Source organism: Rhinolophus sinicus, chromosome 14, assembly GCF_057876585.1.
Source record: "Rhinolophus sinicus isolate RSI-liver-muscle chromosome 14, RSI-T2T, whole genome shotgun sequence".
NCBI classification, from domain to species: Eukaryota; Metazoa; Chordata; class Mammalia; order Chiroptera; family Rhinolophidae; genus Rhinolophus; species Rhinolophus sinicus.
Genome location: NC_142514.1, coordinates 27,235,796 through 27,250,444, shown reverse-complemented (window position 1 = coordinate 27,250,444; position 14,649 = coordinate 27,235,796). Strand labels below are relative to the sequence as shown.

The 14,649-nt window shown below is 39.3% G+C and overlaps 1 protein-coding gene across 1 annotated transcript; it reads right to left on the bottom strand.

The window, feature by feature from the left end:
* Positions 1–8,988: 8,988 nt before the first annotated feature.
* NDUFS5 (NADH:ubiquinone oxidoreductase subunit S5) lies at positions 8,989–14,112 on the bottom strand. Its single transcript, XM_019726587.3, has 3 exons — positions 13,955–14,112; positions 12,276–12,493; positions 8,989–9,218 (listed from the first exon to the last, which is right to left on the bottom strand). Exons 2-3 carry the CDS (start codon positions 12,489–12,491, stop codon positions 9,114–9,116), a joined length of 321 nt encoding a protein of 106 aa, XP_019582146.3. The 5' UTR covers positions 12,492–12,493; positions 13,955–14,112; the 3' UTR covers positions 8,989–9,113.
* Positions 14,113–14,649: the final 537 nt, after the last annotated feature.

The window sequence follows — 14,649 nt, the reverse complement described above, 5'->3', positions numbered from 1 at the left end:
ACAGAAAAATATACAGTTTTTAAGTGTACAATTTCATGAGTTTTGATGATTGTATAGACTCATGTAATCACCACTACAGTCAAGATATAGAACATTTCCATCACCCTAGAAAGTTCTCTTAAGTCCTTTCCCATTTAATCCCATCCAATTGCCTCTGGGGCAATTACTGTTTTGTTTTCTATTACCAGAGTCTAGTCTGCCTGCTTCTGAAATTCCTGTGAATGTAAAAAAATATAATCATAGTATAAGTCAGACACATATAATGTGACCAGATTTTGAGATTCCCTCAATTGGCTTTTTTGCTGTCCCTCTTTGATCTATCTTCAATGTCACTGAAACTTTTTCTTGTTGTCTCCAATTTGTTAAGCCCATCTAGTGAATTTTTACATTTTTTAAAAACTTTTATTTAAAGTGTGTTTTTCCAGGACCCATCATATCCAACTCAAGTAATTGTTGCAATCTAGTTGTGGAGGGCACAGCTCACGCTGGCCCATGCGGAGATTGAACCAGCAACACTGGAGTTACAAGCATCGTGCTCTAACCAACTGAGCTAACTGGCCATCCCGTGAATTTTTAATTTTAGATATTGTAGTTTTTAGCTCTAAAATTTCATTTGGTTCTTTTTCCAGGTTTTCATTTCTCTTTTAAGATTTCCAATCTGTGCATGCATTACGATCATCCTTTTCTTTAAGTCCTTGAACATATTTTTTAATAGAGGCTTTCAAATCCTTGTTGGCTAATTGAACTTCTGAGTCATCTTGGGGCCTGTTTCTGTTGACTGCTCTTTTCCTTCACTATGGGTCACACTTCCTATTTATACATGTATATTTCCAATATACATGTCTACTGCATATTGAGCATTGTGAATAAAAGTTATAGAGACTCTGGCTTCTGTTATTTTCTGAACTGTTGATTTTTGTTTTGTCAGGCAGTTATAATACTGGCTGATCTTGAACTTGTGGAAATTTGATTTTATCCAATGATAGGATGGGTCTGCAAAAATATCCTCTAATTTGTCCTCCTTAATTCTTTTACATGTGGATTATCCAATTGTCCCAGCACCATATGTTAAAAAGACTATTCTTTCCCCATTGAATGGTCTTGGAACTCTTGTCAAAAAACCAATTGACCATAGACATGGGTTTACTTCTGGACTCTCAATTCTATTCAGTTGAGCTATATGTCTATCCTCATGCTAATACCACAGTCTCGATTACTACTACTTTGTAGTAAGTTTTGAAAATGGGAAGTGAGGGTCTTCCCACTTTGTTCTTCATTTTCAAGATTGTTTTGGTTATCCTGGGTCTAATTCTATATGAATTTTAGGGCCAACTTGTTGATTTTTACAAAGAAGTTGACTGGGATTCTGATAGGGATTATGCTGTGTCTACAGATCAATTTGGGAAGTACTACCATCCTAACTATATTGTCTTCTGATACATGAAAATGCATGTCTTTCCATTTTATAGATTTTCTTTCATCAATGTTTTGTAATTTTAAGAGTATGTTTTACATTTCTTTTGTTAAATTCATTCCTGTTTTATTCTTTATGCAAATGAAATTGTTTTCTTAATTGCATTTTCAGATTGTTGTCAAATATGTCATATACTATATTCTCTTTCTCCTCTCCTTTTGAGTCTCCAATTATATGTAGACTGCTTTATATTATTTCATGGGTAACTGATACTCTGGGCTTTTTTTCACCAATCTTTTTTCTCTCTCTGCTTTAGTTTTAATCATTTTTATTGATGTCGTCATATCCACTGATCCTTTCTTCTATAGTGTCCATTCTACTGTTAAGCCCATTCAATGAACTTATTTCAGACATTGTAATTTTTAGTTCTAGAATTCCCATTTAATTCAGCAATAATAAATTTATATTTACAAGTTCTCTTGACTTTTTCTCAATTATGGGTCACATTTTCTTGCTTCTTTTCATGTCTCATAATTTGATACTGTGTATGAAAGAACAGAAACAAATATAGTATAATAGTTGTCATGATTATTTCCTAAAAAGTAGAAAACCTTTCCTATATTAGAGACTGATCATTCAGATTCCTCTTAGAGTATGGTTGAGGCTGACTGATTTCACCTGTGATTAACCCACATCCAAAACTTCTAGATGCTATCTTCTTGATCTTGTCAGAATTGGTGCTGGAAAGGGATGGTTGCACTTCTAGATATTTTGGGTTCACCGTTGGCGTGAACTCTGACAGGGCCCCAGAATGTAATCACCCCTGAGAATGTGCACAACTACATTACTTAACGCTTATCAGCCTCTTCTCTACTATCTTCTCAGCAAAATTTGGGGAGAAGCAGAAGGGGTGAGGGCAGAATTGTTTTATTTTCTTATTTTTATTTTTTTTTAAAGATTTTATTGGGGGAAGGGGAACAGGACTTTATTGGGGAACAGTGTGTACTTCCAGGACTTTTTTCCAAGTTGTTGTCCTTTCAATCTTAGTTGTGGAGGGTGCCGTTCAGCTTCAAGTTGTTGTCCTTTCAGTCTTAGCTGTATAGGGCGCAGCTCAGCTCCAGATCCAGTTGCCGTTGCTAGTTGCAGGGGGCGCAGCCCACCATCCCTTGCGGGAGTTGAACCGGCAACCTTGTGGTTGAGAGGACGCGCTCCAACCAACTGAGCCAACGGGGAGGCAGCTCAGCTCAAGGTGCCATGTTCAATCTTAGTTGCAGGGGGCAGAGCCCACCATCCCTTGCGGGACTCGAGGAATCAAACTGGCAACCTTGTGGTTGACAGCCCACTGGCCCATGTGGGAATTGAACCAGCAGCCTTCGGAGTAGGAGCACGGAGCTCCAACCGCCTGAGCCACCAGGCCGACCCAAGAATTGTTGAGCCAGGTGATTTGTTTTTGTTTGATGTTCAGATTCCAAGGTGTCCTCCCATTTCACACTGTTGTCTTAGACTCAGCTGATTTCCACTTCGCCCTGCAATATCTCCCCATCTATGGCAGGCCTCTACCCATTCCCACACGAGGAGTCCACCCCCCCAGATTGGAAGCTGACCAGTTGTCACCTGTAAATTCTTCCTGAGTTCAAGGCTTCCTTGCATATACCATTTTTTGTTAGCCCCATAGAAAATTATGCATCGTTTTGTCCAGGATTTTCTTACATTAGCAAAAGGCTCTCAAGTCCTTCTATATAGTTAGAAATGAAAGTCTAGACCTAGATTCAAATCCTGCTTCTAGTACGTTCAGATATTTGATACTTCACCCTTCTGAGCCTCCATTTCCTAAAGTGTAAAATGAGGCAATTTTGATGTATTTGCTATTTAATTGGGCCTCTTTTCATTGCAAGTGATGAAAATCCAACAACACTGGCTTAGACAAAAAAGAAAATTTATTGGCTCATACAATTTCAAAATCCAAGGATAGGGTTAATTTCATGAAGGACTTGATGCAGAGGCTCACTTTACCAGGAAGCAGTTTTTCTTTCTCTCCCAACTTGGCTGCTCCTTTTCATCTGTTGAGTGGTATACCTTTACATTTCTCTTCTTGTAGTAAAGTGGGTGCTTATAAATGTTTGTCGAATGAATAAAAATGGCGTAAGCAGCTATAGAACTTAAACCTTCTCAGCATTAAATACAGAAGACACCTCCCTCCTCTCTTTCAGGATTCTAAGCAAATCTTATTCATTGGTTCCAATTGGACCATGTGCCTGATGGGACTTTCTTGAAAATACTTTAAGGGAAGAAAGCAAAACATAGGAATTACGTGCGTAATTTGCTATCATTTGTTTTTTAAAAAAAGTGTGTGTATGTGTCTATAGGTACAGATTATCTCTAGGATACTCAAAACACTGGTTGTCTATGGAGAGGGTAACTGGATGACTGGGGGAGATTTTTCAGTATATATCCTTTGTACCTTTGAACCACATAAATTACCTATTCAAAAAAATTAAATGAAAAATTTAAACACAGTTCCTAAAGTACTCAGTGGTCTCCCTTGTGTCAGGATTAAAAAGCACCAAAGACGTTCTGATTCCCATTTACCAGAGTGCGTGGAAGGAACGGGCAAGGATAACAGGTGATACTATTTTGAAGGAGTAAGTAACTTGCCCTCTCAGAGTGTTTAATCATCAATTGTAAAGAATCTCACAGCTTTCTGACCCTCCTGTCCCCCAACTTTAGTTCTAGTCTGTACCACCTAGTTGGTCAAAAAGAGACAGTCCTAACCCTGTTTGTTCTTATTCAAACTGCTTAAAGAACAGTGGTCTTGGAGCTGGCTCCTTGCTTTCACTAGCTCATAACGTTGCTATCCTACTTTCTCAAAAAACAAAAACAAAAACAAAAAACCAACCAACACCCGAAACAAACAATATAATTAAGGCACAAAGGACCACATATACAAAGATAAGAGGCAGTTTTGTCCCACAGGTATTTATGGGTATCTGATGTAAATGAGGCTTTTGATATCCTATAAGGACATCAAGGCAATGCTTTCCAACAAACACAGTAAGTGTTCTCTATCACTCATTTTCACCTTTAGGTAAATATAATCTAATGGAATTTGCTCTCCCTTCATTCTACAACCCCGAGCTCAGGAATAAAGATATCTTTGAATGAAAGGACATGTACCGATTTTAAGCCTTATTAATATACTGCTTTCCTCTCTGGCATTTTCAATTGGCCACTGATTTTCCAAAACTAATGTATGCACTTAAAGCCATTGGGACTAAAAAATTCAGAAAAGTTTGTGTGTATAGAACACAATAAACGACCTAACACGGGGCCACAGTACTGGATCTTTCTGGAAGGACTCCAGCTGGCTTGTTCATTGCGATTGATTAGCAATTTGTTTAAGAAAATGTTGCTTGGCTTAAGATTTGCTCTTTAATACAAGTAATAAGTAGGACCCTGCTCAAATGCCAAATCCTATATTTCCAATTTTGAGATTAGGACACAATGTATTTTTCCTTTTAAGAACCTTATAGTCAAGCCTTACTGTTGACATTTATGACTCAAACTGCTGCAAGACTAACAATAAACAGTCTGAAAAGGAAATTACAAAAACAATTCCATTTAAAACAGCATCCAAAACCAAAACAACAACAAAAACTAAGGAATTAACCTAACCAAGAAGGTGAAAGACTTATACAACAAAACTTATGAAACACTGCTGAAAGAAATTAAAGACACAAATGAAAGCTATTCCATTTTCAGGGCTTGAATGACATATTAAGATGTCAATATAACCCAAAGTGATCTACAGATTCGATTCAATCCCTATCAAAGTCCCAATGTTTTTTGAATAGAAATACCCATCCTAAAATTCATATAGAATTTCAAGGGACCCTGAATAGCCAAAACAGTCCTGAAAAGAAGAACAAAGCTGGAAGACTCACACTTCTTGATTTTAAAACTTACTACAAAGCTACAGTAATCAAAACTGTGTGGAACTGGCATAAAGACAGATACATGGACCAACAGAATAAAATACACTACAGAAATAAACCTTTACACATATGGCCAAATGATTTTTGACAAGCATTCTAAGGCTATTTCATGAGGAAAACAGTCTTTTCAACAAATGGTGCTGCAAACCCTGGAAATCCACAAGCAAAAGAATGAAGTCGGACCCTTAGCTAACACTATTAAAAAAAAACAAAAAACAACCAACTAAAAATGGATCCATGACCTAAAATTATAAAATTTAGAAAACATAGGGCTCAAAGCTTTACAACACTGGATTTGGCAATGATTTCTTGGATATGACATAAAAGGCAACAACCAAAAAAAGGACAAATTGGATTTCATGAAAAATTATAATTTTTCCTGCATCAAAGGACACTATCGGCAGAGTAAAAAGGCAATGCACAGAATGGGAGAAAATACTTGCAAATCATATACATCATGCACCACTTAACAATGAGGGTATGTTCTGAGACATGCATCATTAGGTGATTTTGTCATTGTGCAAACGTCACAGAGTATACTTATACAAACACAGAAGGTACAGCCTATTGCATACCTATGCTATACGGTACAGCCTATTGCTCATAGGTTGCAAATCTGTACTGCATGTTACTGTACTGAATACTGTAGACAATTGTAACACAATGGTTAAGTATTTGTGTATCTAAACCTACCTAAACATAGAAAAGTTACAGTAAAATATGGTATAAAAGATAAAAAAATGGTACATCTGTATAGGGTACTTACCACGAATGGAGCTTCCGGACTGGAAATTGCTCTGGGTGAGTCAATGAGCGGTGAGTGAATGTGAAGGCCTGGGACATTACTGTACAATGCTGCAGTATAAACACTGTACACTTAGGCTACACTAAATCTATAAAACAACATGAGATTAAATCAAGCATGAGAAAATGATGCAATCAGGAGATGCAGTAAAAATGAGATGTATGAGGCTGCTGCCAGAGTAACATGCAAACTATTTTATAGCATACATTTTTTTAGAAGTAGAAAGAGGATACTATAAAAAAATGATAAATACATAAATAAGTCATTTATTACCAAGTATTATGTACCCTGTATAATTGTACGTGCTATACTTTTCTATGACTGGCAATGCAGTAGGTTTGTTTACACCAGCATCACCACAAACACAAGTAATGCGTTGTGCTGTTTCGATGGTCACTACCGTGTTTTCCCGAAAATAAGACCTAACCAGAAAATAAGCCCCAGCATGATTTTTTAGGATGACATCCCCTGAACATAAGCCCTAATGCATCTTTTGGAGCAAAAATTAAGATAAGACCCGGTCTTATTTTCAGGGAAACATGGTAGGTGATAGCAATTTTTCGGCTCTATTATAATCTTATGAGACCACCATTGTATACGTGGTCTGTTGTTGACTGAAACATCGTTATGCATCATATGACTATATGATAAGGAATCAATATCCCAAATATATAGAGAACTCCTAAAACAACTAAACTTAATTCAAAATTGGGCAAAGGACTTGAATAGACATTTATCCAAACTAAGCAAATGGCCAATAAACACATGAAAAGATGTAGTATCACTAATAGTTAGGGAAATGCAACTCAATACTACAATGATATACCATCTCACTTACATGGCTACTATAAGAAAACAGAAAATAACAAGTGTTGGCAAGGATGTGGAGAAATTGGAACACTTGTGCACTATTGGTGGGAATGTAAAATGGTGTAGTCACTATGGAAAACAGTTTATCAATTCCTCAAAAAACTAAAAATAGAATTACCTTATTATCAGGCAATTCCACTTCTGGGTATACACACAAAAGAATTAAATGCAGGGTCTCAGAGATATTTGTACACCCATATTCATAGAAGCATTATTCACAATAGCTAAAACATGGAAACTCCAGTGTACATCAACAGATGAATGGAGAAGCAAAATGTAGTATATACATACAGATGTTACAACATAGACGAATGTTGAGAACATTATGCTAAATGAAATAAGCCAGTCACAAAAAGAGAAATGCTCTATGATTCCACTCACATGAGGTACTTAAAGTAATCCAAATCAGAGAGATAAAAAGCGGAATAGTGGTTGCCAGGGGCAAGGGATAGGGGAGGAAGGGGAGTTATTTGATGGGTATTGTTTCAATTTTCCAAGTTAAAAAAGAGTTCTGGAGATGGTGATGGTTGCACAACAGTGTAAATGTACTTAATGCCACTGAACCAGATACTTAAATGTGGTTAAGATGGTAAATTTTGTTATGTATATTTTACCACAAAAAAAGTTGGAGGGGCCAGCCCAGTGGCTCAGGCGGTTAGAGCTCCATGCTCCTAACTCCGAAGGCTGCTGGTTCCATTCCCACATGGGCCAGTGGGCTCTCAACCACAAGGTTGCTGGTTCAACTCCTCGAGTCCCGCAAGGGATGGTGGGCAGCGCCCCCTGCAACTAAGACTGAACACGGCACCTTGAGCTGAGCTGCCTCCCGGATGGCTCAGTTGGTTGGAGCGCGTCCTCTCAACCACAAGGTTGCTGGTTCGACTCCCGCAAGGGATGGTGGGCTGCGCCCCCTGCAACTAGCAACGGCAACTGGACCTGGAGCTGAGCTGCGCCCTCCACAACTAAGACTGAGAGGACAATAACTTGAAGCTGAATGGCACCCTCCACAACTAAGACTGAAAGGACAACAACTTGACTTGGGAAAAAGTCCTGGAAGTACACACTGTTCCCCAATAAAGTCCTGTTCCCCTTCCCCAATAAACTCTTACCAAAAAAAAAAAAAAAAAAGTTGGAAAGGGCGGCCAGCTGGTTAGAGCACGTGCTCTCAATAACAAGGTTGCTGGTTGGTTCAACTCCCGCAAGGAATAGAGGGCTGCGCCCCCCATTACCCCCCCCCCGCCCCCGCAACTGGATTGAAAACAGCGACTGGACTTGGAGCTGAGCTGTGTCCTCTGCAACTAAGACTGAAAGGACAACAACTTGACTTGGAGCTGATGGGTCCTGGGAAAAAAAAACACTTTTCCCCAATAAATTCTTAAAAAAAAAAAGTTGGAAAAAAAATGCTGCAGAGTATCTGAGGTTTCAATTATATTCTCAACACATTAATTTTCTAAGGTTCATGACTTTCCTTCTATATCTGGATTTTTCTTTTAAAAAAGTGTTTCTAAACATATCAACTAGAAGTACTATTATACCAGACATAAGATAGCAAATTGAAACAATGGCATTGCTTCTTCAAAATTAAATTACCCAAACTTGGCATTTTTTAGCTTTCGATTTCACAGACCTTATAGTAAACACACAACCACTCTCTTTGCTGCCTCTCCCTCCCAGCCCAAGTCTGTGTTTTATGGAAAATAAACCAAAACCAAAGCATTAAAAAATACTGCACCTTCTTAAATGAGTTCCCATATTTAAAGCACCTCATATACATTAAGCATTCATTAAATGCTGCTTATTATTCCCTAGATGCTAATTTTTAAGGCTTAGGTACAGGCATTTTTCCAAACTGAAAAAATAAGTTGCAATCTCATCACAGAAAAGCATGATCCAAGAGAACATAGAACAAATAGGATGGAACAATCCTTTATTGTCAGACACTTTCACAAAGAGTTTGTCCGTACATTACTTTTCCAGTGGAGAAGAACAGACGTGAAATCAGCCTCCAGCCGCCAGCCGCCAGCAGCAGGTCTGTTCAGGGTCTGGGATCCTCCTTGCCCACGTGGTGGGAGGGAGGCGTATACTTCCCCTCCTTTATTAGCTTATCCCGCTGCCTCATGATGGCACTAAGACGTTTCATCTGCCAAAGGAGAAAAGTATTTTAACTAGGGGGAGATATGCACCAGAAAGTGAGAGCTGGAGGAACTGAAGGAAAACCGCTTTCATTTTTAAACTGTAGAAGCTTTTCATCTTAGAGGGCCTCTGAGATGAAGCTCGTCTTTAAAGAATTAACTTGAAATCACTTCCCAAGCTTTTAACAAATAAACTTCTGGTGTATATAATATCTCCTTGAAATGTAATAACTAAAATGTTCCAATTATATATAGGAATACAAGTATTTACAAAAACAGTAACAAAAAGATACAGGCTAAAAACCTTTAAGAGGCATACTTGTGCATACTAAAATCTTTGAAAATATTAAAAGTTGAGATCATCTCACAGCGTATATACTCCTCGTGACTGTTCACTGGTATGAATGAAGCAGAAATAGCCAATGTAAGTTCTCTTTTACCACACTGAAATACCATTGTTTCCCCGGAAATAAGACGTGGCCGGACAACAAACTCTAATGTGTCTTATTTTATTATAAGACCCGGTCTTATATAATATAATGTAATATAAGACCGGGTCTTATATTAATTTTTGCTCCAAAAGACGCATTACAGCTGATTATCCGGCTAGGTCTTATTTTCGGGGAAACATAGTAATGACCTGATATGTGCTCAGCTACTAGTCACTGTTGAGCCCTGAGTTCTGCCACTTCTCAGGAAGGACATTCCCAGCAAATAAAAGCCACGATACAAGGAGACTGAGAGCCATAATCCACATGGATTCTGTGACACAGAAAATATACTTAGTAATGCTCATTGCATTATTCGTCTGCTCAAAACTCAATGGCTTCCCATCTTACTAAGAGAAAAAACAGAATCCCTCCTTAAAAGGACTTACAAGGCCTACCTCTCTGACTTTATGTCTTAACATCCTTCCCCTAGCTCTCTCTGCCCCAGCTCAGGGACTTTTGCACTTGCTGCTTCCTCTGCCCAGAACATTCTTCCCTCGTAGCCACATGGCGCACTTTCTTTAAGTCTCTGCTCAAATGTGTTGTCGCTAGTCTTCTTTAACCACCCTGTTTAAAAGAGCATCTACTTAGCTCCCATGCCCCGTCCTTCCTATCCTTTTCCTGTTGCTTTTCCCCACTGCACTTATCAGCATCTGACACACTATTTTTTAACCTGCTTGTTAATTTTCTGCACCCCACCCTGCACCCATATAAATTCCATCAGGGCAGGAACTTTTTGCTGTTTTTCTTATTGGTATACTTCTGATACCTAGAACAGTTCCTGATATAATAGGTGATTCAATGAACATTTTTTTAGTGAAAGACTAAGTTTTCACAAAAATATGAAGAGCTAGTGTATTCAGTTAAATATTCCATTAACCTTAAAGAATTAGGATATAACTTCGGTAGAAAAACTCCAGGTATCCTAAATACTAACATAAACATTTATTATTTTTAAAAGACTGCATCCTTAACCTTTCTCTATAAAAGAGTTTTCCAACAGAGGACTAGTCATGGTTGAGATATCACAACACCATATATCAAATCTTTCTCCAAACTACAACTAATCACCACTTAGTGTTACATTATAGGTATATATGCACAGGCTCTGGAGCCAGCATTGCCAGGTTCAAATCCCAGTTCCACCACTTACTAGCTATAAGACCTTAGGCAATGGCATTAATTTTTCCTTGCCTTAAGTTTTTATAATAATTGTATATGGGGAAAATAATAGTAAAACATCTCACAGGACTGTTGTGAGAAATAAATACATTATTACATGCTAGGCACTTAGAGTGGCGGTTGATTCTAATTCCCCGATTTCACTAGCTTCCTCACCTATGGAGAATTATCTAGTCATTTAGAGTGACCTCTAAAACAGTAACATTTCTATTCGTAAGTTCACAGGATGAGGAAATGACCTTGGAGCAACTCCTTAATATTTCCAAATAAGGAAACCAAGACAAAGAAGTGATTTGCCCAAAGTCGCAAAACTAGTAGTGGCAGAACTGGCATCAAAAGCCAGCTCTCCTAACTCCCAATCCAAAGTTCACACTGCCTCCTCTTGGTGTGAATTTTCCATTATGAGTAAAGTCTTAATCTGAGCAAGGAATAACGGGCTCACAAGAAGAGAAGTTAAGACATGTTGTGAACTAAATAGGTGGTGGGTGGCCAACCATGACTGACTTGTCCTATGACATACATTATACTGTATTACTCACTTAGTGGTCAATCTTCCTGTAGCAATCAATATAAAAGTATTACCTGGCACCCTCTCATTCCTTCCAAGTTTGGCTTCACTTTATCCAAATGCCAAGAGTAGATGTTAAAAGATAAGAAATTTAATTTTGATACAGATAACTTTGTGATAAATTTAACTGACAATCTAAATTGTCTCCCTTAACTCCAAGGAATTAGGAGTAATAAAAACATTTCTATTTGTTTTATCTGGTGCAGAGAAATAGGCAAAACGACACCCCACACCGAAAAATGTCTTCTCTAAGGGAGAATAGGGCCCCATATGTTACACAACTCACTCAACTCTTGAAGAGGTAGACACCATGCTCTTAACATTCTTTTCCCCTTACATTTTTGGTTAGACTCGCCTACAGCAATCTAATCTCGTCAATAACTAAGATTGTTATATCAGGTTCAATGTAAATAGACCTGTAGGGTTTTAACATCCTCCCCCAAAAGGGTTCCATGACTCTGAAAGATTTTTACCCAAAGATTTTCAAGGACAAACATCCCAGACTGGTTGATATTTTTTGCTTTATGGCCGACTGCAAAAATAGAAACAGACACACATATGTAATTTCTAACCTGATGGCTAAAGCAAGGTACAATGCTAAGGAAAATATGTGAGAAGATGAGGAAGAACACTCAGGAACAACAGGTTCTCCTCACACCTAAAGGCATTTAACTTCCTTGACCTGGTACCTACTTAGAGGTGTTTTACCACAAGTCTTGCCAATTCACATTGGGCAAGTCACTGCCCAATGACCAATTAAAAACACTGAAAAGTAGCCCCAAAGAAATAAGGAAGTAATTCAGCTCCCGTCTCCATCACTTCCTCACCGTTTTCTGTCGAAGCAGACATTCTACAAAATCATCATACTCTATCTTGCACTCTTTCTCTGCGCGGATAACACCAATTCCATGTGAACATTCTATCCATTCTTTTTCAAAAGCATGGCACCGAGATGAAAGCTTGTGGGGCTGCTCAGCACTCTGGATTGTCATCCAGCGGTCTAAGTCAACACCCAGCCTTTTCTGTATATCAAAGAAAGGCATGGCTGAAATGGAAAATCAGAAAGATAATGTCATAAAAGTGCAGTCAAATAAGAAATTTCCAAGAAAAAAATGAGATGATTAAAATTAGCCCTCTAGAAAGGTATTTTACATTATTCTCCGAATTTCTTCTCACCAAACTTTTTCATTAGGTAGATTCTTCCAGTTTATGGTAGAGGAACAATTTTGTGCTTTCACAAAACCCAAGGAAAAGAGAACCAGAACTTAAAAACAATGCATAAAAATCCTCTCTATATTGATAAAGTCATTTTTATCAAAAGTCAAAAAGAATGTTTATGTTTTGACTCAATAATACAAATTCTTAGAGACAGATCTGAATAACTGAAAAGAACAAAAATAGCATAAGCACAGAAACATTTCTTTACATATTTCTATCCATATCACTTAGATGACACCTCTCCTGAGAAGTCATCCCTCCTCTATGTTAGCACATCATTCTTAACTTCCCATAGGAGTATTTTGCGCTCCACTGTAATGGACTGTTTATTTGAATGTCTCCCATACTGAACAATGTGAGGGCAGGGACCAGGTAGGGATTCAGTAATTATTGAAAAAAATTAATTTCAAACAACTTAAACGTGCAACAATGGACAGTTAACTCCAGTACCTACTTTGTAGAATATGATAGATATTGGGAAAAAAGGATAATATATATTTTAATGTCACATGAAGAAAAGGACTACAAAAGTAAAGAAAAACTGCAAAAGACTGGGAGGAAGCACACAAAAAATGCCAATAGTTACGTATGAATGGTAGATTTACAGGTAAATTTCACTTTTAAAATTTCTATCATTCGTTCAGTCATTTACTGAGTAGTAACGTTCCAGGCACTGGAATGGGGAGAAAGAAGCAGTTGCAAAGTACCAGACTAAAGATACACAGCGAATTAGGAACCCGAAGGAAGGAACACGACGGGGTTGAAGAGCTCAAAGGAGGAAACACCAACTCTGCCCAGGAAACTTGAAAATGCCTTTTAAGATGGGTTAAATTTGCCCAGTAGGCAAAGTATTTGCCCAGTAGGGCACAGCACGAGTTACAGCAGGAGGTGCTGGGTACGTCTGGGGGACAATGACCCAGACTTGGCTGGAGCGCAGAGTGCATGTCGGGAAGAACGAAATGAGCTGAAGCTGTGGGCAGGGCCGAAATCACGCAGGGCCTTGAAAGCCGGGTTAAGGAGCGTGGGCTTCAGGTTAAGTAACAGAAGGCCAAAGCATTAGGCTGGCAGAAATCTAAATTAGCCTGGAAAGAGAACCGAGAGAGGTGCGGGCTACAAGGCTTCGGTGACATTGGCTGTGCGGGCAAAGCGGCCTGGGAAAACGGAAGACACGCCCAGAGTTCGGGCCAGGCAGAACGGACGCCCAGCAATCCAAGAGGAAATCTGTTAAAGAAATCTCGGAAGGAAGCTCCTTAAGCTACATGGCCCCGCGGTCAAACGCAAGCCTTACCGTCCAGCCGCGGTGCCCTAGTCTCCTCGCTGGCCGCCGCTACTGGATGATCTGCTTGCGACACGGAGACTTGCCGCAAAGGACGCCCGCAGCGCGACACTTGCAGCGCGACGCCGGGAGTAGACCTTCCTTTTGCCGCCTCGCCCCGGAAACCATAGGGAACTAAACCCATCGGTCTGCGCTTGCGCGGCTGTGTGCGCTGACCTCTGGAGGGATTGACCGTAGATAAACTGACCTTCTTCTCCGCGTTAGAGGCGGCCCAGCCGTTAGTGAGTTCCTGTTGCCTCCTCGCACTGTACCTAGCACTCTCACGACAACTTTGATTCGTGAAGGACGTGACCAAGTCCACACGAGAGAAAAAAGTGTCCCCTCCGCCTCTCCAGTAGTGGTTATTAATCTCATGGACTGTGGACCCACGCCGCGTGGGTTCAAATTATGGCTTCGCCACTTCTGTGTGACCCTGGGAAAGTTTAACCTCACTGTGCCTCAGTTTCCTCATCTTAAGATTTTAAAAGATAATAATAGTACCTACAGCGGAAGGTTGCGTTGGGGATTAAATGTTATGTGTAAAGCACCAAGACGGTTCCTGGAATGTGGAAAGCACGAGGCAGCCGCGGTACTTTGATGTCTCAGCTTCAACAGTTTGCGGATTGGTTAAAGTGCCCCTCCTGTTTCAGCACCTCCAGTGCTTCCCT